This window comes from Dreissena polymorpha, chromosome 12, assembly GCF_020536995.1.
Source record: "Dreissena polymorpha isolate Duluth1 chromosome 12, UMN_Dpol_1.0, whole genome shotgun sequence".
In the NCBI taxonomy this organism is placed as follows: Eukaryota; Metazoa; Mollusca; class Bivalvia; order Myida; family Dreissenidae; genus Dreissena; species Dreissena polymorpha.
Genome location: NC_068366.1, coordinates 33,510,858 through 33,538,794, shown reverse-complemented (window position 1 = coordinate 33,538,794; position 27,937 = coordinate 33,510,858). Strand labels below are relative to the sequence as shown.

Below are 27,937 nucleotides of genomic sequence, written 5' to 3'. Positions count from 1 at the left end.
GTGTAGCCTGTTTGACAGCGACGAACACATTACTTTTTGAAAGAATATTACACGAACCCAAAACAAGCATCGACCAGAGGAACTTTCTAGAGATTTTAGAGAATTTCAACTTGTTATCAACAAACATGGTAAAAAATTGGTGTAACTTATTGCAATTCATAATTTTATTTTGTATACATTATAATGTCATTGTGAACGTCTCTCGCATTTAACCAAAACAACCAAAGTCAATGTTGCCATGTGAGTTGACGGAGGGCGACATGTTTATCTAGACTAGAGTAGAGAGAGTAGTAGATTGGTTAAAAACAGTGCTCATGTCAACTGAATAAAAATGATGGATCGGATATTCTTTCACTTTAATCATAACAGAATAATATTATTTACCTGTGCAGCTGCATGTTGCTACTTATTTGAATTCTGTTCGTTGGGTTTTACAGTGATACAGTCAAGTTATCGTTGAAGTATCCTCCAATTACCTTGAGTCGAGCGGTTAAGGAAACAACTAAATAATTTCTGAATTAATTAAAACAATCCTGCAATAAACGACGTATCTAAAAAAGATTTATTTCATTCCTGTAAAATCCATGTCAAAAGTGTTTATTTACAGCGTGTTCAACCACACAAAGCCTACTCACCCGCAACAACATACACTACGCGCGTTGTTTACCTTGAGTCTAGAGGTCACATCCAAAAATTGAGAGTTCTCGATTGCAATAGGCATGAGGTCAACAAAACTTTGAAAATTCGATTCACTGAACAAATTTAGAGTAACTGAAAGATTAATTTAACTTTTTTTATAACTTCTCTTAACCATTGAACAAGTTTCCGTTTTATCGGTCGATCTTCTTTTGAGCAACATTGACACGAAAAAGTGCAAAGAATTGAAAAAAATAACAACGTTCGCAATTTGTTCAAATAAAATTTCAGCATATATGTTACTATTAAAAGATTTGATAAAATTATCATCCAATGGGGACAGGGTAAACCCACTGAACATGTGAATATCGGCATGTCACCTATTTTCGAGATGTGCGAGCACCGATTGTTCCATGCAACATTTTCTGGGAATCATTAAAGGGTAAAAGAATTTTCTTTAAAATTAATCAAATACATGAAATAATGAGTTGACTCTTGCGCAGTGGTCTGCAATTTATGTGCAAGTTTAATGAAGAGTACCGAAAAAAATGCACGCAATAGGCATAAATTTGGATTATTTCAGTTGAAGTAAGATTGATAAATGCAATTAAACTGTTTTTTCCTTATTTTAGTCGTGTCTATAATTATTTTAAAGCGTAGCTATGTTTGTTAAACAAAATGCTCGGAGCGCATGCGTGTGACGTCATCACGAGAGCCGCGTTTTCAATGTAAACAAAGTGATCAACTTTGGGTCATGCTCGACTCAAGGTAATTGGAGGATACCTGTTATCGAACAGTACCTGTTATCGGACATTTTGTTCTGGTTCTGTATGCACATGCGCAAAAGTGCGCATGAGTCACATCGATAAATAAATGGTCGTACATGAAGTCCATGGCCTACTTGCCTACTATGCTTGAAACAAAAGCGCAGAAAACAGGTTAAAGGAATGTATTTATTGTTATTTACACGTTTTTTTGTGTTATTGCTATTACTTTTTCAGTGCTCCAGCTAGGATTTGAAAAGGGCAGGGGGGCTTTTTTGTCAAAAGGGCACTTTCGACGCCCAGTATTTTGTCAAAAGGGCACTTTCGACGTGCAGTATTTTGTCAAAAGGGCACGTACGAGCGCGCGGTCGTTTCTGGAATGCTTCCTATTGCATGTTAATTTATCTGTTATAAATAATTGTATTATTCCCATTATTATTAAACCATTCAAATATAATGTCTACACTGAGGATTAAAGTAATTACAATGTAATGAGAGAGTAATGAATAATCATATGTAAAAAAAAAAAAAAATTTGGGGGGGGGGGGAGGGGGGCAGGGCGAAGGTTCGGGGGGGCAGGGCGGAGGTTCGGGAGGGCAGGGCTCGGCGCCCTTCGATTTAGGCCTAGCTGGAGCACTGCTTTTTTAATGCATTTATCAAAACGTGCATTTGCACACCAAAAAGCACATTTCCTTTTGCAATTTTGATTGCAGCAGACGCAGATTTTTTCGCCGAGTCTGGGTCACATGATAGCCATGTGACTTTGTATATACTGGAGTAGTATTTATGAACTGTCCGGTAATAGATCATGTTTACATCGGCCGCCATTTTGTTTTGTCTGCTAGAGTAGACAATAACCAGGGAATCATTGTTATGAATTCATGAAATATATTTGCTGGAGAACTTGACATATACGTTATTAAATGATTGAACTGTTAGTCATTTGTTAAAACAAAATGTTTTTGTTATTTTAAGTTTTTTTAATCTTAATGTAATTTAACGTAATTTCTTAGGTGTTTGATAACTGGTTCATCCACCATACCATTACCGGATCAGTAGCATTATAAAGTTGTTCTGGAGAATGTAGACTATTTACACTGTTCCAAATTTCAACATAAAAATGTCAGCAAAAATAGTGTGTTGAACCATCATTGTATTTTTTCGGTTGCATTTTGCAATTTAAACATAAAAATGTCAACAAGAATAGTGTGTTGAAACATGGTCGTGTTTTTTAGGGTACATGCGAAGAATAATTTCCGTAGTTTGCAATTCAGGTAAATTTAATGTGTTTTAAACTTAATGCGTTGCTTTCCTCTTTGGGCATTGGTCAGTGATGCGCATTGATCAGCTGCGTTGTTGGCTCGGGTTCTACTTGTACCCCTGTTACTCTTTTAAGTATACTTAAATATATGCGGAGTGCTGAAAATACTCTCAAACGTACCTGGCCAATTTAGACTGTACCCGAGTTTTATTCACGCCATAAATCGGATGTTGTATAACATAGGAAACAAAATTATCTTTGAACAAAACCTGCCTCAACATTCTTTTGTGAGTATGAGTTTTTGATAATCTAGATGCCATTTTACAAAATATTGACATAAATATGACCATTATTAATTTGGAAAGAAAAACACTAGACAGCAACGACCAATTTAGCGTAATAATCTCCAGGTACGTTTTAGTATCTTTTCCGTGCCCGGGGTACCTTTAACTTGGCTTTAAGTATACTTAAGATTACCCAGGGAACATTTAAGTAAAAACTGTGCCAACAATTACTAGTAAAACTCTAGTGTTTAAGCAGTCTTGGGTTCCAGTCAAGCGTTAGACATGTTTCTTTTTCCTCGCATCTTTATTTTAATGTACTCAGAATACAAAAACACAATACTGGTAGAAGTTTGAACATGTATTTAGCCAATGTGTGTGTCTTACAACTACTTCCAGGTCTCTCTCAATCCTGTGCAGATCTTCAGTCGGGGTGCAGAAGAAGAAAAGGCAGAGACTGCAAGATTGGTAGGGCTTTTACTTAAAAAATCATTGTGCTGAGTGTTGGTGATTGTTTTTGTAGTTTTCTGTCATCTCCTATTTTGTTATTATTATACACAGCTTATTTAAGATCATACTAGCAATCTTAAGTATATTTAATTAAAGATAAGCACTCTTTTGTAGATGACTTTCTTGTTATCATGTGAAATGTTTCTGTGTTTTAATTCAATAAACTTAAGTGTTTATCACATTCTTTAAATGGTTATCTTTTCATGTAGTCAACTTCATTTTTGGGCCTTGCTAGGTACATGTAACCTCCATGGTGTGAATTGTAAGAAGACTTTGACATTAAAGTAAGACTTGGACGTGGAGTCAATCTGAATGACTCATGACCTCTTGACATCTTCTCAATAACCGAAACATTTTACCAAAGTTCATTAAAATCATTATAAATTTTAGGAGATATGAATCCCACACCTTTCCAAAATCTTTGAAATTGAAGTAAGACTTGGACCTTGTGGCAAACTTACTGACTGATGACTTCTTCATGTGATCATTTCCAAGACCTAAACATTTTAGCAATTTTAATTAAAATCGTTTAAAGTGTATAGAAGCTATGGAGTGGACACAAAAATGGATATTAAAACCTCTGATATTAAAGTACCACCGTCACCTTAAGCGAAATGACTGAAGGCCCTAAAATATAAAGCAAGTTTCGTGAAAACCTGTCAGGGTTTAGGAAATAAGAAGCGGTTACAAAAGTGTTACTGACAGACTAACTTACTGACAATCAACGAAGGGCAATGCTTTGTAGCAGGTTATCTAAACACTGGATGTTTTTATGATTTTCAAATATATTTTAAATTGGCATTTGTTATTTTGAAAAATAACATCTAAAGAATTTACTAACAAAACTTCAATATTTTAGATTCTTTGACTATTTAAAAGTGGTATTTGCCAACTGTAAACAAGTCCCTTTAATACTACTAAAGCATGATTTAAAAAAAAATATTTTAGACTATAACTTAACAAAATTGTGTTTTTTACAATTCAGTCTTCATTTGTTGGAGCCATTGCGATTGGAGATTTGGTGAAGAGCACACTTGGACCTAAGGGCATGGTAAGTGAATCACTCAAAGCACACGAATATTTCTCTTCATATAGGTAATTTAGTTAATTGTGACAATGTTTTGTTTAGTATCATGCTCTTTTTTTTGTAGCTAATTGTTTTCCAATAAAAATTCCAACATGTTTTAACACCATTTGATTTTCTTGTATAGCAAAACATTTTTGGGGGGAGGGGGGTGGAGAGAAATATAGCTACCTTAAAAAATCTAATGGACTTAAACTGTTAAAAACCTCTGCAAAATAGTAGATACTAAGGCACATGTATGGTTTGCTGTCCGGTTTGTTGTCCACTGTCTCGTATTGTTACCCTCTATTTGTTAAACCTTTTGAAATGTATGGGTTTTGAGACCCGCTTAAAGAAAAGTGGTTTTAATGCAAAGGCTAATGAGGGATGACACTTTCCACTTTTATTATTTATTTTTTTAAATGAAGACTCTTTTTAATGGCAATCCGGTTTAGGCAGAAAGTGTGGTCCCTGATTAGCCTGTGTGGACTGCACAGGCTAATCTGGGATGACACTTAAAGCACAGCATTACACCCCTTTTTCGCAGAGCAAGGCTCAAATGTATAGTTGTTGTTTTCTCGTCTTGTAGGACAAGATTCTTCAGAGCATGGGTCGAAGTGAGAAGATACAGGTGACCAACGATGGTGCAACCATTCTGCGATCCATTGGAGTGGACAATCCAGCCGCCAAAGTGCTTGTTGGTAAGGGAGCTGTGGAATGGGTGTCGAAAACAACTGTTCAAATAATGTTGAAGACTCCTAAACATATAATGCTCAGGCTACACATTTTACATACTTTTCCCAATAGGGAAAAAAACACTGACAGTATTCTTGATCAGCAGTCGATTTTGGCGTTAATTATTTAATGTGGGATCCTGGAGATATTTCATATTAAAACAATATTGTCTTATCCGGAATCCACACCTATTTTCTTATGCAACATAGCTGTGATGAGGAAAATATACAGAAGGGCTACGATTGCAAAAGTCTCTTGTATTATTAGAGAGCATAACATGCCGTTAAACAACGGCAAGTATTGTGCAAAAATGATAAGAAAGCGGGATGCTCTGGGTTGTTCCAAATGCAGGGGTTTTTTTTAGAAAAAGGGGAAGACGCTGGACGCTGGGTAAAAGGGGAAAATTAAGCGATTAAGAGACATATTTGGGGAAAAAATAAAAACTGTTAATTTCAATGTCTATAACTCACCTACAGACTTCAGGGTTTTTTTTAGAAAAAGAGGCATGTCTCTGACCTTTTTGTTCTTAAACACATGAACAAGTATGATATTAAAGTCAAAGTCCTAAATAAAGTTAATAATAAAGCTAGCGGCACATATAAAGTTGCAGGGGTAGATCTAATCATGGGAAATGTTTTCAACTGGGGCCGGGGAACGATGTCAATATTGTGATTTCAATTTCATGATGAATGGGTTGACGATCTAGATCTGCTACAGTATTGGAAGGGAAAGGTGCGGCAGCTGCCGATTGTCTACTTTCACTTTCACAATAATCCGACAGTATTAATCGATGTTGATTACATGTACCACCGAATCCTGCTGGGTTTCAATGGTTTTTGATGATTCATTCTTAAAAAATGCGTCAATGCAATTAATATTTTCCGAGTCCGAACGTTTTATTTTTCGTGTATGAACGCCAATTGTGAGACTTTTTTCTGTTTTAACGTTTATATCTTGGCTTTCACATAACCCGGATGAAAATTCGACTGGTTTCTGGTAATTAATTGACGAAACACCCGTCTCGCACAAGATCGGAATCCAGTGAAATAGTCACATGATTAATACGATTAGTTGCTCGGTTTCCATGACGTAATTTAAGAGCTATATATAGAATCACTGGGATTCCCAGATTTGAGTGTTCGTCGGGAGAGAGAGAGATAGAGCGAGAGAGAGAGAGAGAGCGAGATCGTTGTACATGGTACAAATTAGATAAGTTTTGACTTCCCAAAAGAAAAGAAAAATATTTCTTTGAGGGTAAAATATTATATTTTGGTGAAAAATTATATTTTTGGAGGGGAAATGGTATTTTTAGGGGAAAAATTCTGGTAGGGGAAGACGCCGAATATCGGCGTCACTTTCTTAGTAAAAAAAAAACCTGAAATGTACAGATTTAATTTCTTAACACACTGTCAAGGTGGTATTGATTGATTGACAGAATTTACATCTACTTAAGGTTCTTGACCTCATCACACATTACACAGCTTGGTGATCCATTCATATCAAAAGTAAAATATGAACTCTTATGTGTTAAGTAGGAATAACATAATTAATGCCTTGGTGTTAACAGGCTTTAAACAGAAGGTAAAATTGAATATAAACAAGCTGTATATTCAAAATAAAGGTTTAATGTGTCAATATTTGTTGATCAAAAAACTAATAATTTGGGCCATGTGGAAAAAAAATTCCCAAATTCGCCATTTTATCGATTACAAAAATCCATTTGACCATACTCCTTTTCCCAGAATGAGTTTGAAAACCCCTTGAATAATATATAAAATTTATTTGAACAAAATGTCGGCTCAAAAGCATTCACTTACTGTAGCACATTCGCTTGGCGTTGCAGATATTTCCAAGACACAAGATGATGAGGTTGGAGATGGAACCACGTCAGTTGTTGTTCTGGCCTGCGAGCTCCTCAGGGTATGTCAGGATATAAATATATTCAACTATTTCGATTTTGTTTGAAGCCTGCTGGTTTTTGTTTCATAAAAATTTTGCAACTTTATACTAAGATTTTAGGGTCAGCTATTTTCCTGCCATATCTACGGGTCCATTTAACTGACGCATTTCCAAGCCAAAATTGTAAAAAAAAAATGCAATTTCATTTTTAGCGAGGCTGTTTTTCAGAGAAAACCCAAGGTATTGTCATAGCCTGCTGGTCGTCTGACGTCCGCCGACGTCGTGCTAAAACCTTTACATTGGCTCTAAAATCAAAGTGCTTCCACCTACAACTTTGAAACTTCATATGTAGATGCACCTTGATGAGTTCTATACGCCACACTCATTTTGGGTCACTAGTAGGGCTGTCACGATACGCCGTGAGCGTACCGCGGTATATCGTGGTACGGCAACACTGTATCGTGGTACGTACCGCGATATTTTACAGAATATGTATCTGTGAAGAAAACAGCAGAATAACAAGTTTTACAAACTTTATTAAACTCAATAATCAGAAAACACTGGTATCATAGTATGATTAGAAACTGTAAAAGAAACTGTAATAAACTTGATAGAAGTAGTCATTGTTATTGTTCGCGTGTTTTTCTAAAATGTCCGCCATGTTGTTTACAATAGCTGTGACTACGATCTGTGTAAATCGAACGCTTCAAGGGCATGTTCAAAATGCGGAGTCAGCGGGCCCAGTATTGAAAATCCGTAGCGTTCTGACTTTTCCTCGACTTATTCAGAATCTTAAGATAACATGATTCGGAAGTGCCATGCTTTGAACGATCGATATACTAAAGAAAGAAAATAAGAAATAGAATAAACATCTTTTGGATAATTATGAACTTATTTGCAAAGGAAATCTGTCCCTAATTCCAAAAAAGGTACGGACCCATACATCGCCGTATTTTAAACGTGAAAGTTAAACATCTACAAGTGGAAGCGCTTGCTTGACCTCGATATTAACGGATTATTTATTTAGCCCTTTTGAATCGCTTCTACATTTTTCAAAACAATATATATCAAAATAATTATGTAATGTATTTATATCTGTGCTAATATAATAATATAAAAAAAAAACGGTGCGGCAACGCCGTACCGCGGTGCGATTTTTTCACGGCATGCACCGCGATATACCGGTGAATCGTGACAGCCCTAGTCACTAGGTCAAAGGTCAAGGTTACTGTGACCTAAAAAAAAATAATTCTGACAAGCTTTCGCAGCCGAGCGTGGCACCCGTTAAGCAGTGCTCTTGTTTTTTCCAATTTCAGAAGAAAGAAGTATTTTTTAAACGAAGTGTCTGATGATTATTATATTATATCTCAGTTAATGTTAATGCCATCTAAAAGAGTATATTACTGTAACTTTACTATTTTATTCTTAAAAAATTTGAAATATTATAAAGAGTTATATTTAATTATTTTAACCCAAATCAGTGGACTTAACGCAGGAAAAACTCCCCAATCCTGAAATTCCAATTTTTCCAAAATGGCCAGGAAAAGCCCTGAGGGTGGACCAGTTTTACAAAGTTGAACAAATTTCACTTGATTACAAAATTGAACTCTCGCTCTCACTTTATTTAGCTGATTATTGAAAGGCTTCTACTGAGACCATGGAGAATATTTTTTTTAATAAGACAATTTCAGCCTAAATAAAAATTTACACCAGATTGTTCATTTCCCAAATCTTAATTGATATAGAGGATATTTGTTTGATTTGGTGGAATATCGATCTATATCAACCATTCTGAAGCATAAAATAATGATTGTTCTTCCAAAAATCCATCGGCTAGGGACTCTTCTTTATGTTAAAAAACCCCAACTGTCTTACAATGTGGCTGACCAATCAGCACATTGGTTGGTACACTCACAACTCACTTTGCCAGTCCGGGTCAATCTTTCCCAGCGCTTTGAGGTTGGTTTGTGGTTGTCCTTTGTCTCCCCCCCTCCTGGCCCCCCTCAGAGTTACAGTACAGAGCCATACCAAAATTTAATATTTTTCCGTAAAAAGCTAAAAATTGTAGTTAAATTGCAAAATTTGTAGTTTTTAGCTCTACTGGCCGAAGGCCTGAAGAGCTTATGTCATGGTGTGGTTTCCGTCGTCTGTCTGTTGCTGCGTGCGTTACACTTTTTCTTGTTGACGCGATTAAGTCCACAGTTTTCATCTGATTCTTTTTAAACTTGTTCAGTGTCTTTATATTAATGAGGACTCGAACCCTATTGAAAATGGGTTACATCAGAGTAAAAAGTCCAGAATTATCTCCCCTTGAATTTGAGAAAATTGTGAAATGAGGCTTGTTTACACAATAAAGTCCACAGTTTTCATCCAATTATTTCCAAACTTGCACAGTGTCTTTATCTGAATGATGAGTCAAACCCTATAGAAAATGAGCAATATAGGAATTATAAGTCCAGAATTATCTCCCCTTGAATTTGAGAAACAAATTAAAATTCAGTTTTTTTATGTGATAAAGTCCATAATTTTCATCCAATTCTTGGCAAACTTGCACAGTGTCTTTGTATCAATGAGGACTCAAACCCTTTTTAAAAAGTGCAATATCGAAGCAATAAGTCCAAAATGACTTCCCCTTGAATATGAGAAAATTTTGAAATCCCGCAATTAATTCCATAGTTATCATCCAATTATTTCCAAATTTGCACAGTATCTTTATATCAATGAGGACTTGAACCCTATTGAATATGAGCAGTATCGGAGAAATAAGTACACAATAATCTCCCCTTGAATTTGAGAAAATTCTCATTGTTTGCGCGATTAAGTACACAGTTTGCATCTTATTCTTTCCAAATTTGCACAGTGTTTATAGCAGTAAAGCCATTCAGGCCCGCATTGGCCTCTTGTTTTAGTCATGTAAGTTAATCAGGGAGGACTTCTGGGACTCTAGTTGTTCACATAATGCAGCTCATGCATGGAAGGATTCAATAAATTTTAAAACACACACACACCCACACTGTTTCTGTCGCCAGGAGGCAGAGACACTGGTTTCTAAGCGCATCCACCCTCAGACCATCATTGCTGGCTGGAGATTGGCAACAGACGAGGCGCGCAAAGCTCTCACTGCATTTGCCAGGGATCATGGGTAAGAATGAGAATTTTGTATTAGTCCTCTACCAGTGAAACCAGAGGGGACGTATGGTTTGCGCTCTGTGTGTCTGTCAGTCTGTCACACTTTTCTGGATCCTGCGATAACTTTAAAGGTTCTTCATATTTGTTCATAAAACTTGAAACATGGACATATGGCAATGTGGAGATTACGCATTGTAACAAGTTAATTGTTACAGAACTCTAGCTATAACTCTTAACTTCTAATAATTTCTAATATATATCGCATATTGTATTTTTACTTAGGAGTTGTTAAATGAATAATTATAGCTTATGTTTATATTGCCAATACAATATTATTATGACTATAATAATTTATTGTATGTTTACTTGGCAATTGCTCAAGTATCAATGTTAGGGCTAAAAAAGCCTATGCGATTTAATAGTTAAAATGTGATTTTATTCACCAGTAATTTACTGGGGAATTGTTGAAACTGTATTTATTTATTTATTGATGTGTTGTGTTGTTACTTTGCAGTTTTTATGCCCCCAGAAGGGTGGCATATAGCAGTTGAACTGTACGTCAGTCCGCCCGTCAGTCAGTCTGTCCATCCGAAAATTTTAACATTGGCCATAGTTTTTGCAATATTGAAGATAGCAACTTAATATTTGGCATGCATGTGTCTCTTATGAAGCTGCACATTTTGAGTGGTGAAAGGTCAAGGTCATCCTTCAAGGTCAAATATCAAAAAAACAAATCCAAGGGAAGTAATAAGCTTTAAAGGGAGATAATTTCTATGTTATATTATTGGCAGGTACAGATCATTTTACAAGGGAAGTAATATGTTTTAAAGGGATATAATCAAAAACAAAAATTAATAAGTCAAAGCGGCGCAGTAGGGGGCACTGTGTTTCTGACAAACACGTCCCTTGTTGCTTATGCTTTAGATAAACATGACTCTGAAAAAGGTCACCCTTTATATATATTTAATGTTTTTCTTGTATCCTAATGGCTAAATGAGATTGTTAATGTATATGTATGTAATGCAATTTTTAGCAGTTTTTTCATGTCAACTTACTTGTCAATTGTAATTCGCATCCGCCATCTTGTTTGGAAGCTGTCATTGTCTATTTTGGTAACTGGCATTTGATACTATATATTTTAATGAGAAACCCATGTGTGGTGTCATTTTATTCATGAAGGATTGTTCTTTCTAACTATCAAGTAAACGCCACATTATAAATTGTAATGTATTGTATTTTTGCATCAGAACCTAAATTTTTGCTGAAATATTCATTTTAGAACGCGGAAGTCATTTTTGTAACCATTGTTTTCATTGGTCGGTATTTTATAAAGTGCCACCCGATTGGCTGATACTCTCTATAAAAAAGGCGAGTGTCACTAGGCGGAGGCATTCAAATTTCCTTTCTGAATCGAACATCTAGTAAAAATAAGATCCTCTAATAAACTTAACATAAGAAACAAATAGTAACCATAACACAACTAAAAGAAAGAGTGAACTTAATATATGTTTGTACGTTATTGTTGTTTTGTCTGGTGATCAAACTAGAAGAAATATAGGGCTAGATTAAACTTAACCGTCTTACGTTTATTATTATAATCCCTACATGGACCAAACAAGTTAACACAACTCGCCATCCCAACGAATTTATTACAGTACGTCATTTTATTTTGTTCCCACGTCAAGAATTCTGGTTGCTATGGCAACAAATAGACTAGAAATATTGCTGAAAATGGTGCAGTTTTACCGGTAGGGGACTTTTATTGCTTGGCAATAGTCTTGTTATCCCCTGCCAATGGCGGAGGGATATTATTTTGGTGTTGCCTGTCCGTCCGTCCGTCTTTCCGTCCGTCCGGAGCCATATCTTAGAAGTGCTTTGGGGGAGTTCATTGAAACTTGGTATGAGTATATACTAGTATATGGATAATAGGATGATGCACGCCAAATGGCATTGTACACTATCTGATAATAACAGAGTTATGGCCCTTTGTATCTAGAAAAAATGTTTTTTGTGTGCCCAGTGCCATATCTTGGAAGTGCTTTGGCGGATTTCATTGAAACTTGGTATGATTGTCCAGAAGCATATTGGCGGTGGATATCAATTATGTATTCCTTACTCTGAACATCTCGTTTTTAATGTTTTTTTCATTTGCAAGTTAAATATTCATGCTTGATAATATTGATCCATTTACAGAAAGGATAGTTTTCTTCAAAAGTGTTTCAGAAATATTATAAACTCTCATAGCAATCCGTCTTATAAACCACCCAAACAGAGTTTGAGAGGAGATTTATTTGAGTCACTCGGTGTGTTGGTCTTTCTGTCTGTCTGCCAGAAATTTTGTACGTGAATGGAGCGTATAATTTCCAAATTTCTCATGCAATACGCTTAAAGTTTCAAGTATGTCATCTCATGGACTTAAATATGTCATCACCATAAAGTTTTCCATTTCACATCGATCCAAATTTTTATGAGTTATGTGCCTTTGAACACAACTAACAAGGCGGTGCTGGGTATTAGTTTGCTCTGACAAAGCTCTCATTTGATTATGTCAGAATGAAATAAAGTGTACATGAGAAGGATGAGTAATTAGTCCCTATAAATGCAGATTAAATTGTATTTACCTCATGCCTAAATTATATTAATTGTTTGCGAAACAATTAAATCTGTACCAAATGAATTAAGTTGGAATTCAGTTACATGATAAAACATGGCGAGTATAAGAAATTTCTTTGAGCATTTTTGCCAGCATTGGTATCTGCTGTTCTTCTTGTGTAGGAGTGATCCAGTCAAGTTCCGTGAAGATCTGATCAATATTGCGCGCACCACAATCAGCTCAAAGATTCTGACGCAGTACAAGGAAATGTTTGCAGAGCTATCAGTGAATGCTGTTATGCGACTGAAGGTAATTTCTTTCGATTTCTATGGCCCATAACTGATGTGTTACTCAGTTGTTGTTTATCTTTTTCGAAAGTTGTGTAGTTTGTGAAATTCGAACATAAAATAACTAATTTGCAGTTTATCCTTAAGATTTTGTGAATTTTTCCCCCAACATACCTTTGTAAAACCGTTAATATGTGTCTGGATTTTATTTCGTGGTTTTACATAATTTGACAAATCAATTAAGCAATTAACACTTGCTATGCAAACAAGGCATATCACAGTAGGAGATAGGGTCGGACTACAAAGTGTATATTAAAGAGTGCAAGTCCAGTAAACAGATTTGATAATAAATGTAACATACATATGTTCCAAACTACAAAGCCAATAACCAATGTGTGGCAGTAATTGAATATTGTAAGAAAACTTTTGTAAATCTAACATACCAAATTTACAAAGATGCCAATAAAATTAAATTGTGTGAGCAGTTCAGCATTGAATGGTTACTTAAATGTAATTATGTATTGTGCACATAATTGGTTGCTTGGCTAACTAGAAAAGGTTACTATTGCATTTACAGCCTGATATATTTCATAGGCAGCTTGATCAAATTGTTCAAGTGTTTGTGAAGTACACTTGCATGACCTCTGATAAGTCATTTTGGAGTGTAAACATTTAGATTGTGTTTGTTCATGTTAACATCATAGAAACCTTTCAATAAATTGATGCAAAGTCAGTGAATTCATGTAAAAAAGCTATCTGAACTATTATATGTGGACACTGGAATCAGAAGGCTACAAAGTAAGTGTCTCATAATAATAATGGTTTTACAGTAATCAGTTAAGTTCATGATCTCTGCTGATGTAGACTACACAAAAACATGATTAGATATAAAAAAAGCAAAAGCAATCAGATATCTGTGCAATAAGAGTAACATTCCATGTGTATTGTTTGTAGGGCAGTGGTAACCTAGATGCTATACAGAGTAACATTCAATGTGTATTGTTTGTAGGGCAGTGGTAACCTAGATGCTATACAGAGTAACATTCCATGTGTATTGTTTGTAGGGCAGTGGTAACCTAGATGCTATACAGAGTAACATTCCATGTGTATTGTTTGTAGGGCAGTGGTAACCTAGATGCTATACAGAGTAACATTCCATGTGTATTGTTTGTAGGGCAGTGGTAACCTAGATGCTATACAGAGTAACATTCAATGTGTATTGTTTGTAGGGAAGTGGTAACCTAGATGCTATACAGAGTAACATTCCATGTGTATTGTTTGTATGGCAGTGGTAACCTAGATGCTATACAGAGAAACATCCCATATGTATTGTTTGTAGGGCAGTGGTAACTTAGATGCTATACAGAGTAACATTCCATGTGTATTGTTTGCAGGGCAGTGGTAACCTAGATGCTATACAGAGAAACATCCCATATGTATTTTTTGTAGGGCAGTGGTAACCTAGATGCTATACAGAGAAACATTCCATGTGTATTGTTTGTAGGGCAGTGGTAACCTTGATGCTATACAGAGTAACATTCCATGTGTATTTTTTGTATGGCAGTGGTAACCTTGATGCTATACAGAGTAACATTCCATGTGTATTGTTTGTATGGCAGTGATAACCTAGATGCTATACAGAGTAACATTCCATGTGTATTGTTTGTAGGGCAGTGGTAACCTAGATGCTATACAGAGTAACATTCCATGTGTATTGTTTGTAGGGCAGTGGTAACCTAGATGCTATACAGAGTAACATTCCATGTGTATTGTTTGTAGGGCAGTGGTAACCTTGATGCTATACAGAGTAACATTCCATGTGTATTGTTTGTAGGGCAGTGGTAACCTAGATGCTATACAGAGAAACATCCCATATGTATTGTTTGTAGGGCAGTGGTAACTTAGATGCTATACAGAGTAACATTCCATGTGTATTGTTTGTAGGGCAGTGGTAACTTAGATGCTATACAGAGAAACATCCCATATGTATTTTTTGTAGGGCAGTGGTAACCTAGATGCTATACAAAGTAACATTCCATGTGTATTGTTTGTATGGCAGTGATAACCTAGATGCTATACAGAGTAACATTCCATATGTATTGTTTGTATGGCAGTGATAACCTAGATGCTATACAGAGAAACATCCCATATGTATTGTTTGTATGGCAGTGATAACCTAGATGCTATACAGAGTAACATTCCATGTGTATTGTTTGTAGGGCAGTGGTAACCTAGATGCTATACAGAGAAACATCCCATATGTATTGTTTGTAGGGCAGTGGTAACTTAGTTGCTATACAGAGTAACATTCCATGTGTATTGTTTGTAGGGCAGTGGTAACCTAGATGCTATACAGAGAAACATCCCCTATGTATTTTTTGTAGGGCAGTGGTAACCTAGATGCTATACAGAGTAACATTCCATGTGTATTGTTTGTATGGCAGTGGTTACCAAGATGCTATACAGAGTAACATTCCATGTGTATTGTTTGTAGGGCAGTGGTAACCTTGATGCTATACAGAGTAACATTCCATGTGTATTGTTTGTATGGCAGTGGTAACCTAGATGCTATACAGAGTAACATTCCATGTGAATTGTTTGTAGGGCAGTGGTTACCTAGATGCTATACAGAGAAACATCCCATATGTATTGTTTGTAGGGCAGTGGTAACTTAGATGCTATACAGAGTAACATTCCATGTGTATTGTTTGTAGGACAGTGGTTACCTAGATGCTATACAGAGTAACATTCCATGTGTATTGATTGTAGGGCAGTGGTAACCTAGATGCTATACAGAGAAATAACCCCTTTGTATTGTTTTTATGGCAGTGATAACCTAGATGCTATACAGAGTAACATTCCATGTGTATTGTTTGTAGGGCAGTGGTAACCTAGATGTGCAATACAGAGTAACAGCCCATGTGTATTGTTTCTAGGGGGGTGGTAACCTAGATGCTATGCAGAGTAACATCCCATGTGTATTGTTTCTAGGGCAGGGGTAACCTACATGTAGATGCTATACAGAAAAACACCCCATGTGAATTGTGGTAACCTAGATGCTATACAGAGTTACATCCCATGTGTATTGTTTCTAGGGCAGTGGTAACCTAGATGCTATACAGAGTTACATCCCATGTGTATTGTTTCTAGGGCAGTGGTAACCTAGATGCTATACAGAGTAACATGGGATATGTGTTGTTTGTAGGGCAGTGGCAACTTAGATGCTATACAGAGTTACATCCCATGTGTATTGTTTCTAGGGCAGTTGTAACCTAGATGCTATACAGAGTTACATCCCATGTGTATTGTTTCTAGGGCAGTGGTAACCTAGATGCTATACAGAGTTACATCCCATGTGTATTGTTTCTAGGGCAGTGGCAACTTAGATGCTATACAGAGTAACATGTGATATGTGTTGTTTGTAGGGCAGTGGCAACTTAGATGCTATACAGAGTTACATGCCATATGTGTTGTTTGTAGGGCAGTGGCAACTTAGTTGCTATACAGAGTTACATGCCATATGTGTTGTTTTTAGGGCAGAGGTAACCTAGATGCTTAACAGAGTAACATTCCATGTGTATTGTTTCTAGGGCCTTGGTAACCGTGATGCTATACAGAGTGTGCATGCCATTTGTTTTTAGGGCAGAGGTAACATAGATGCTAAACAGAGTAACATTCCATGTGTATTGTTTCTAGGGCAGTGGTAACCTTGATGCTATACAAAGTTTATAAATGCCATATGTGTTGTTTGTATGGCAGTGGCTACCTAAATGCTATACATAGTAACATCCCATGTGTATTGTTTAAAGGGCAGTGGTAACGTAGATGCTATACAGAGTAACATTCCATGTGTATTGTTTGTAATGCAGTGGTAACCTAGTTGCTATACAGAGTAACATTCCATGTGTAGTATTTAAAGGGCAGTAGTAACTTAGATGCTAAACCGAGTTACATGCCATATGTGTTTTGTAGGGCAGTGGTAACCTAGATACTATACAGAGTTACATGCTATATTTGTTGTTTGTAGGGCAGTGGTAACCTAAATGCTATACATAGTAACATTCCATGTATATTGTTTGAAGGGCAGTGGTAACCTAGATGTTATACAGAGTTACATGCTATATTTGTTGTTTGTAGGGCAGTGGTAGCCTAGATGCTATACAGAGCAACATCCCATATGTGTTGTTTGTAGGGCAGTGGTAACCTAGATCCTATACATAATTACATGTCATTTGTGTTATTTGTAAGGCAGTTGTAACCTAGATGCTATACAAAGTTACAGCCCATGTGTATTGGTTCTAGGGCAGTGGTAACCTAGATGCTATACAGAGTTACATGTCATATGTGTTGTTTGTAGGGTAGTGGTTACCTTGATGCTATACAGAGTAGCACTTCATGCGTATTTTTTTAAAGGGCAGTGGTTACCTAGATGCAATACATAGTAACATTCCATGTGTATTGTTTTAAGGGCAGTGGTAACGTAGATGCTATACAGAGTAAAAATTCATGTGTATTGTTTAAAGTGCAGTGGTAACCAAGATGCTATACAGAATTACAGCCCATGTGTATTGGTTTCAGGGCAGTGGTAGCATAGATGCTATACAGAGTAACAGCACATGTTTATTGGATTCAGGGCAGTGGTAACCTAGATGCTATACAGAGTAACATTTCATGTGTATTGTTTTAAGGGCAGTGGTAACCTTATTGCTATACAGAGTAACATTTCATGTGTATTGTTTAAAGGGCAGTGGTAGCATAGATGCTATACAGAGTTATAGCACATGTTTATTGGTTTCAGGGCAGTGGTAGCCTAGATGCTATACAGAGTTACAGCTCATGTTTATTGGTTTTAGGGCAGTGGTAGCCTAGATGCTATACAGATCATCAAGAAGCTGGGAGGCGGGCTCAAGGACTCTTACTTGGATGAAGGTAGGCACTGGTTGGCCTTCAGTTTTATATCAGTTGAACTTCATTAACTGAATTGAGAACTTCAACTCAGATTTAACATTTGAAGTGTTTGTTATATAGAAATGTCTTTTTTTGTCCTTTTTTCATGTAAAATTCTAATTTTATTTAAACTGTCCCAATTCTAGAAATCCTTTGTCATGTATAATATTCATTACATTATTTAGCATAAAAAGGTATAAATAAAGAGAAGTAATGTGTTTTTTTGTACTTTTAATTAATATACTATTTAGTATTTTTGTTAACACATTGTGAATTTGTGATGGAGGTACTTAAATACAATCAAACGTTTTTGAATGAGTATGCAAACTTAAAAAACTATTATTTATAATTATCATTTTCTCTCATTGTCAGCGGGGGTTATTTGTCACCTCAGCGAAAAACTCTAGTTATGTTGTGCCGATGCACTTGCAGGTTTTCTTCTGGACAAAAAGATTGGTGTAAATCAGCCCAAGAGGATTGAGAAAGCCAAGATCTTGATTGCCAACACACCCATGGACACAGATAAAATAAAGGTATATTGGCCATTTGGGCTGCCTCATTTAAGTTGTTCAACAAATAAAAGCTTTTCCAACATAACTAGATTGCTTGAATTTAAAAATAGTTATGGTTATTTGAATGAATGCACGTCTAAATTCAATAAAAGTATTGTATGTTTAAGTACCTAAGATGTTGGAAGATTGTCATTCCAATTTGTAAAAATATACAGCATATTTGTAATTTTGAATGGATTTTTTAACAGGGCTTGCCCTTTATAAAAAAAGATTCCCTTTACAGTTGCAAATTAACCGTTTACCTTTAAAAAGCATCAATATTAGCCTGTTACTAATTATTACACAAGAATATGTTGACTGTAAAACAATATCCTAGTAAATTACTGGTATGTTGGCCTGTGAAACAGCACAGAGTGACAACAGGACACAAATTGAATGGAGCAATTCAGCTATCAGAGTCCACATTTGTCAGGTTAATATTAGCTAATTATAGTGTGTTTTGACCCTGTAGAATTCATTTTACCCTTTCCTGCTTAGAGGCAAATGTAAAATGGCTATATTCAACTAGCATAAAACAAAAACAGCTAGCGAGTAACTTGCAATTTGTTCAGGTTTCATGCTGTTTGCTGCTCATCAGTATCATTGGGTTAGAAATGAAGCCTGTTAAACTTAATCTAGTAAGAAATGTCTTAAATTAAATTTATTTTCTAAGGGACTACAACATGTCAAAGTTGATGTCTAAGTGATAATTTCTATTACACTTTCAGCTTGTATAGTATTTTTAGTTGAAATGAAGTCTTCCTAGGGTAAAACCAGTTCAGGCGGAGAGTGTCGTCCCAGATAAGACTGTGCAGGCTGCACAGGTGGATCTGGGAAGACACATAACACACATGCATTAAGCCCCGTTTTCTTAGAGTGAGGCTCAAATACATTGGTCTGCAGGTGTTTGGTCGAAGGTAAAGGTAGATGCAATCTCCAAGTGAAAATCAAGTTTAGGCAGAAAATGAGAAGCCTATGGGGATTGCACAGGCTAATTTGGATTGACACTTTAGGCACATGCAATAAACCCTGTTTTCTCAGGGTGAAGCTCAATTCTATTTGTCTGCAGGTGTTTGGTTCCAAGGTGAAGGTGGATTCAATCTCCAAGGTAGCGGAGATAGAACTAGCTGAGAAGGAGAAGATGAAAGACAAGGTGAACCGCATCCTCAAGCACGGCTGTAATGTCTTCATCAACAGGTACCTGTCGCTACTATCTGCGAGATATCCTCGCCTAATGTTATTCTTGTATCTTTAAAGTGCCATTTAATGTTATTCTTGTCTAGAAAAAGAAAAGACTGCATTCTAAGTCAAAAATGTTATTGAACATTTTTTGCAACACTTTTCTGCAAGAAAACAGTAAAAAAAAAAATTATAAAGAATATAAATTAAACCAGGCAGACCTGATTTTGTTCAAACATTTCACAACACGTTTGGGACGCTGATCAACTCCATGTGCAGTCCGTAAAGGCTAATCAGGGACGACACTTCCCACTTTTTAGAAAAAATTTGTTAGGAGGAAGTCTCGTTTAACCAAAAATCCAGGTAATACAGAATGTTTCATTTCTGATTAGCTTGTGTCAATTGCACAGGCTCATCTTAGACGATACTTTACATACATGCATTAAGCCCCGTTTTCCCAGAAATCAAATGAATTTAACCTCATGCTTCTTTCTTTGACAGACAACTCATCTACAACTACCCAGAGCAGCTGTTTGCCGATGCAGGAGTCATGGCGATAGAGCACGCAGACTTTGAGGGCGTTGAGAGGCTCGCGCTGGTGACCGGCGGGGAAATATACTCCACGTTTGACTCCCCCGAGACAGCCCTGCTGGGACAGTGTGACCTTATAGAGGAGATCATCATTGGAGAGGACAGGCTTCTGAAATTCTCAGGTAATTTAATAGAATATGATAGCATTATTTGAGCCTCATTCTGTGAAAAACTTTGCTTAATGCATGTACGCAAAGCATCATCCCAGATTAGCCTGTACAGTCTGATCAGCGATGTCTCTTTGGGCTGTGAGGGTATTTTGCATTAATGAAAAGGATAGGCTTCTGAAATTTTCAAGTACTTTGCTAGATAATTTATTGGATTATTTGAGCCTTTTTCTGGGAAATTTGGGTTTAATGCATGTGCCCTAAAGTGTCATCCCAGATTAGCCTGTGCTGTCCACAAAGGCTGATCAGGTATGACGCTTTCCACTCTTAAAAGAAAGTCTCTACTTAAGAAAACCCAATTTAGTGTTGTCCCTGATTAGCTTGTGCATTTTGATTGGGACGCCACTTAGCACTCATGCATTACACCCAGTGAAGACAGTGTGACATCATAAAGGCTTCTGAAATTCTCAGGTACTTTGCTAGATACTTGATAGGATTATTTGCCTTTGAACTTGCATGGTCTGATTTTATCAAACATTTTCTGTGACATTGGTTTGATGAAAGCCATGGCTCATATTTCTTCTTGTCTTAATTCTCAAATGCAGAATTTTCTTTTCTCAGCCATTGCTTGTCAAATTCATTGTTTGTACGCTATGTGATCATAATAAACTTGATCTGTACCCCACTCATTTCGTAATGGATTATTCTCAACTTAACTCTTCACGCTCAGAAGCAATGCAAAAATGGCATTTTTCAACAGGCATAAAACTAGAAAAGCCTAGGGGTAAATTGCAGTCTGTTCAGGTTTTATACTGTTTACTGCTCATCAGTATCTTAGGGTTTGAAATATGCAAATTATTCGAGCATGTAAATTACACATATATTATAGGGTGAACAATTGAGTCACATAAACGATTGATAAAAAAATTAAAGACTGTTAACTTAATTGGCCTTAAAGTTTTCAGCAACCTGGCCCTGAGTGGTTAAGGGTTAACACTACAGGTTTCACTTTGTTTGGGCCCCTGTTTCAGGTGTGAAGATGGGCGAGGCGTGCACAGTGGTCCTGCGCGGGGCCACTCAGCAGATCCTGGACGAGGCTGAGAGGTCCCTGCACGACGCCCTCTGTGTGCTCACACAGACAGTCAAGGAAACCAAGACAGTCTTTGGCGGGGGTAAGAATATTGGCCAACATTTAGTAGCAATATGTCAATATATAAATGAGACTCGCTCTGGGAAAATACGGGTTAAATGAATGTGCGTTGCGTGACGTCCCAGATTAGCCTGTGCTGTTTGCACAGGCTAATTTGGGATAAAACTATGCGCTTAGACTTCGATATTCTGTTAGAAGAGACTTACTTTAAACCAAAAATTTCATAAAAGCAGAAAGTGTTGTCCCTGATTTGCCTGTGCAGATTGCATTGGCTTATCTGAGACGACACTTTGCACATGCATTAAGCCCCATTTTCCCAGAGCATGGCTCATACCAATTGTTGATGGAAATGTTATATTGACATCAAAGTTTGATAGCACAATGTCAACAAACTTAAATAGCAATATGACACAAATACTTATTGCATAATTTTCAGATATAGATACACAATGTCAGATTTGGTACTGTTCTATAAATTTCGATGCTAATTTGTTAAATTTGGATAGCGTTGTTATGTTAAATATTTACAGTTGTTATATTAACACATAAATCTAATTCCATACATTGACACAACTGTTTTTTAAGTCTTGACCAATTAAGGCTCGTTGTTGTGTTCAGGTAGCTCAGAGATGTTGATGGCCGATGCTGTGTTAAAGTTGGCTGCGAAGACGCCTGGAAAGGAGGCCGTTGCCATGGAATCATTTGCCAGAGCCCTGAGAATGGTGAGTTCTCATTTGTTGTAGTTTGCTAGTGTTACTTGTTACATTCCATACATGGTAGCTTTCAAAATATAATTTTTTACATAAACAAGAAATAAAAAGGCCCTAACTCTTAGTTGGAGAGTTTTCATGGATGTTTAGTTTTTTCAAGTTCATTTTTGTTTAGGCCTCAAAGATTTTAACTTTTTATTGTGAAGAAAGACAATCTATTTTGTATATGGCTTAATAACATAAACCTAAAGTTACACACTTTAATTGCATCCTTTATTCATATTAAGTGTTGTTTGTGAACCTGTTTCAAGGCATAAATGACAACATATCAGTTAGTTTGTGGGGGTATTCCTTAATCTGTCTTACCAATTCCAGTACATAAACTAATGTATTCATCATATCTGTACTTCAAGATGAGCCAAATCATGTGAAAATAGGTCTTTAGAGATATATGGCAAGGCAAGGGTAGCTCAGACAAGATTGCCCAGCCTTGTCAGGAGCTATCCTGTCTGCTACAAAGTCATGCAATATGTCATGCCTCATGGTCTCATTAGTGGACACGGTTGCTCCTGGCCACACTGCGTTACTTCATATGCAGACCTGTTTACTTCTACGGATTCGCCGTAGTTACTACGGATTATTTGGCGAAACTACGCACTATGGATTTGTACTGAAAAACTACTGATCCATCGATCAAAATGGTCAAATTTCAGTTTTTAATTGTACTTTTGCTTATTTTCGGTCGTTGTGGGTAATTTATCAATCATAATCATTTTTGCGCTGGTGTAGTAAGAAACGTTAAAATTCAAGCCTCCTGGGGAACGAGTGCTGATCGAGCTTGTCGAGTCGTCACCGAACGCCAACTGCCTTACGTATTGGTTCGCAAATTTAGCCGATAAAATACGATTTTACGTTGCTATTCAGTATACACATCTCTCTCTCTATTGTGGAGAATACCGACGGAAGTCGATGTATCGGGATTGAGCACGCCTGTTTTTTACACACGTCCAAGATGGCGGCAAGCAGACGAGAAATTGCGATTTACGGCGAAAATAATAAATACCATTAAAATTAACAACGGATATCTTACGGTCATTAGGGAATAATATAATGGGTGTGTCAATTAACGCAAAATATTACGTTTGAGATATAATTTTTTTTATCAGAAATCTGCACAGTGAATGTGCGTCACGGAAACGAGTGTTGGAAAATTGGTGTTCAGTCTACTCACAATGAGTATCGTTCGAAAATGGAAAGAGACAAACTTGAATTGATTTATATGTTAGTGGATCTGTGTATACTCAGATTCATATGAATATTCTGCTTTATTATGTTTGTTTAGCTGTACAGTTTAATGAAATAGCATTGAACTGAGGTTGTCAAGTGCAAGATATTGAAAGGTAAACAAATAAAATATACTATTTTAACTCCATTTAATACATCTTTAACACAACAAGAACACTAAAGGGTGTTTGTCAATATTTGTTTATGTTTTCCCCTTATGATATTTAATTTAAAAAAATACTGAATCAAATTAATAGCTACTCTTAAAGAGCTTATGATCAAATGGTGTATTTAAGATTCTATATATTATTGCAAGTTTAATATGCATGTGGATGGATATTAACTAAATATTGTCTTCATTGTAAGAAGACGTTAAAGCAGCACTATCTAATATAAAAATGCTGTCAAACATGCACTTAAAAACAATTTTAATTCTGTTACTTATAATCATATTTATAATGCTTAATGTTTCCCAATTTCATGGTTTATCGCGCTATTTTATCCAATTTCATGGTTTAGCACGATAATTTTCCCAATCCAAATGGCAGAGGCTGTAACAAATAAAAGCAAAAACAATCACTTAACAGATTAAATGATTAGCAAGTAAATTCATCTAATGCTTTATTTACCATTAAACTGATCTGTGACCCAGTCATGGTGTTTTAATGCTTAAAATGATTGAAAAGGTTAAAACTACTGACAACAGCCCAAAACTACTGAGAGATGCCCTCCATACTACTGAGAAGCAATCGGTAGGGTAAACAGGTCTGCATATGGCATAACACCCATTTTCGCATGACATGGCTCATTTATTCATGCACAAAGGTCATTGTCAGGATAATGTGGTAGAGCCAGAACTAGGAAAGGGATATGACATCTTGACGTTATTGTAGATCAAGGTAAGAGATTCTTCACAGAAATAGTCTAGAAATTGTATGGCTTATTCATGCCATGGAAGTGTTGCACTAATGATATTGAAGATTATCTTGTTCAACCTGAAGATCTCCTAACCATATCTGTCTTGCAGATTCCTGCCATCATCTCTGACAACGGTGGTTACGACAGCTCCCAGCTGATCTCTGAGCTCAGAGCAGTGCACACAGAGGGAAAGCACACATATGGAATAGGTACATTCAGGGCTGTGAATTTTGAGGATTATTTAAAAAAAATCCAAATTTAAACCACCCAGGGTCGAATTTGAGCTCTATATGAATCGAGTTAGTTTCTGTGTGTTTTTAAGCGAGGCTGTTTTCGGAGAAAACCCGAGGTATTGTCATAGCCTGCGCTAAAACCTTAACATTGGCTCTAAAATCAAAGTGCTTCCACCTACAACTTTGAAACTTAATATGTAGATGCACCTTAATGAGTTCTACACGCCACACCCATTTCGGGTCACTAGGTCAAAGGTCAAGGTCACTGTGACCTTAAAAAAATCTGACAAGCTTTCGCAGCCAAGCGTGGCACCCGTTATGCGGTGCTCTTGTTTGTGGGAATATTGTGAAAGTTTCCTTGGCATTCCGTTAATTTTCGCACAGTACGGATTTTGCCCAGTATTTTATTGATTGATTTCTGATTGATTAGGGGATGGCACGAACATCAACTGGTAACTGACAAATAAAATCTTTGCTGCTTTTTGAAAATTTATCATTCACATAAACATTTGAAATGTCCGCACTAATGAAATATTTTAATTGATTGATTAGCAAAATAAAGCACTGCAATATCATATTGTAAAGCAATATATTAACCCAATTATAAATCACTTTTGCATTTGCTAGTTAACTGTTTTGGTTTTATTTCCTGCAGTCAAACGATATGCACATTTTATTTCATGTACAAAAACATACATTTTTTTGGACTGCCGTTTTCAGATACAGTATTTTTCTTTGATTTTAATTTATTTTCAATATTCTTTAAAAAAAAAAGAAAGAAAAATAGAATGACTGTAACACATGCGGTTATACGGATGGTCTGGTGTATAAAATTTTGCATTTAATTGATGTATTGACCAGAAATTGCAACTAGAAATGCTATATAAAAAAAGTACAATAAGTTAGGGATGGGGGGGACTCTGCCTGCCGTTTATCCCCACTGAGGACCTGTAGCCCAAGAGCCTTTGCATAATTTTCAAGATTTCAAATTGGGGACAATTGACACAGGCTTAATGCATGTGTGTAATGTAGTCCCAGATTACCCTGTGGAGTCTTTTCTAAATCAAAATCATGTTTAGGCAGAAAGTGTGCAGACTGCTTTGGCGAATCTAGGATGACATTTTACACACATGCATTAAGCCCAGTTTTTCCAAAGCTATGCTCACTGAGGTCTTGTCTTGAACTTTTCCTTGTAGACTGGAAGATAATATTTCTGTCTTGTAGATTTTTTATTCGTGCCATTTAAAATTCTTCTTATTGATTTCTTACTTTGATGTGGATAGTTTACTTATATCTCACATAGTGCACCATACCATTGGGGGTTGATCTCATTGCTGATTTAGGTTTCATTAACTCACATTTGTATTGATGTTTAGCCTTTGGTTATGGGAGTCTTTGTTTTTGACTGAATTAAATATTTTAAGCAAGATGTGTATCCGCCATTTGCAAATGCAGAGCAGATTGTATAGATTTGTCCTTGTCCATCAGATTTGTTGTGTTGCATTAAAATTAAAAAAAATCATGAACCTTCATAGAGATATTAATCAGCATGTTAACTTGTGAACCTAAGTGACGTAGTGATTACACAATGTTTGTTACAACCAACACATTTTAGTCCTATGCGTATTTCTGGACACTGCTTTTGAGCCACCCTCTTGGAAAACAGGGGCTTAATGCATGTGTGGAGTGTCCTCTCAGATAAGCCTGTGCAGTCCATGCAGGCTAATCAGGGACAACACTGTGCTTTTATGGAATTTTTTTATTTTAAGGAAGTCTCTTTTAATTTAAAATCCTTCTAGGTAGAACTGTCATCCCGTATTAGCCTGTATAGACTGCACAGTCTAATTTTGAACATCTCTATGCACATGCATTAAGACCCGTTTGCCTAGAGTGTGGCTCATTTGTATTTGCTAACACAAACTTTTTGCGCTGTTCCCCTTTGCAGACGTGGACCTAGGAGAGATAGAGGACATCGCCTAATGGGGCTAGGAAAGGGGCTTAATGCATGTGTTTAAAGTATCATCACAGGTTAGCCTGTGCAGTCAGCACAAGCTAATTAGAGACGACAATTTCCACTTCATTAGAATTTTTCATTTAAAGGAAGTCTCTTCTGAACAAAATTTCATTGTACACGTAAAAGGGTTGTCCCTGATTAGTATGTGCAAACTGCACAGGCTTATCTGGGCCAACACTGTACGCACAATCCTTTATCGTTGCAGACATGGAGCTTGGAGAGATCGGGGACATGGAGAAGCTGGGGATCACAGAGTCGTTCCAGGTGAAGAGACAGGTGCTCATCAGTGCCTCCGAGGCCGCTGAGATGATTCTCCGTGTTGATGACATCGTTAAGGCAGCGCCACGGCAACGCGAGCCAGACCATCGGGACCATTAGCGCGTGGAACTTGTTAGATTAGGATATTGACTTATTTTGAAATTTTGAATGTTAGAAAAAGATTTTATGAGAATGCAATTCCAGATTTAAGAAACTAATTTGGTGTGGAGAACTTATTGCATCAAAATATTACATGATTTTTATTTAACAAAAAAATGCACTCGTGTTAATTTTTGTTTCGATGTTTTATGAATTGCGACATAAAAAACTATTAGTGTTGATAGCCTCTATACTTTGGCTATTGGTTTTTGTTTAACTTTTGGAAGGTTGAACATTTAAAAAAAGATCAATGATAAAACATCAATGTTCATTTAAAAGTTTAAAATACAATGCCCAGTAAATGTGACAAAATTTATTTGAAAGTGTCAAAATTTATTATGATGTTAACATGTTATGATTCTTAATACTGCATTGTACCTGATGTGTTAACCATGTTCGTGGCTGATGGTATCAGGTACCTGCCAACATTGGTCTGGAATTCCTCATGGTCAGTGCTATCAAAGTGAGCTTTTTAAACAAATGTGTTCATGTATTTCGCAATGGATGTGACCGACTCATTTGCAACAATGCATACAGCTTGTGTGTGACGTGTGCTGCCCATTACATTGTCATGATCATGTTTTAAGCTTGTTGATCAAAGTATTTATATCTTTGTGTGCTTGAGTGACTTAACTTTTCATTTTCTATTCTCATTTTATAATAAAAGTGGGATATTTA

The 27,937-nt window shown here is 36.4% G+C and overlaps 1 protein-coding gene across 1 annotated transcript; it reads left to right on the top strand.

Moving 5' to 3' along the window:
- Positions 1–27,937, top strand: LOC127853688 (T-complex protein 1 subunit beta-like). The gene is made up of 15 exons (XM_052388404.1): positions 1–128; positions 3,342–3,410; positions 4,438–4,503; positions 5,105–5,216; positions 7,094–7,170; positions 10,179–10,291; positions 13,054–13,180; positions 18,012–18,087; positions 18,538–18,638; positions 19,726–19,853; positions 20,337–20,548; positions 21,565–21,705; positions 22,302–22,405; positions 24,705–24,804; positions 27,048–27,937. Exons 1-15 carry the CDS (start codon positions 126–128, stop codon positions 27,218–27,220), a joined length of 1,602 nt encoding a protein of 533 aa, XP_052244364.1. The 5' UTR covers positions 1–125; the 3' UTR covers positions 27,221–27,937.

Excerpts from the sequence above, each read along its gene's own strand:
- LOC127853688 (XM_052388404.1), top strand. Across the intron at positions 7,171-10,178 it reads TGGCCTGCGAGCTCCTCAGG|GAGGCAGAGACACTGGTTTC; the intron begins GTATGTCAGGAT and ends TTCTGTCGCCAG. Across the intron at positions 22,406-24,704 it reads TTGCCAGAGCCCTGAGAATG|ATTCCTGCCATCATCTCTGA; the intron begins GTGAGTTCTCAT and ends TCTGTCTTGCAG.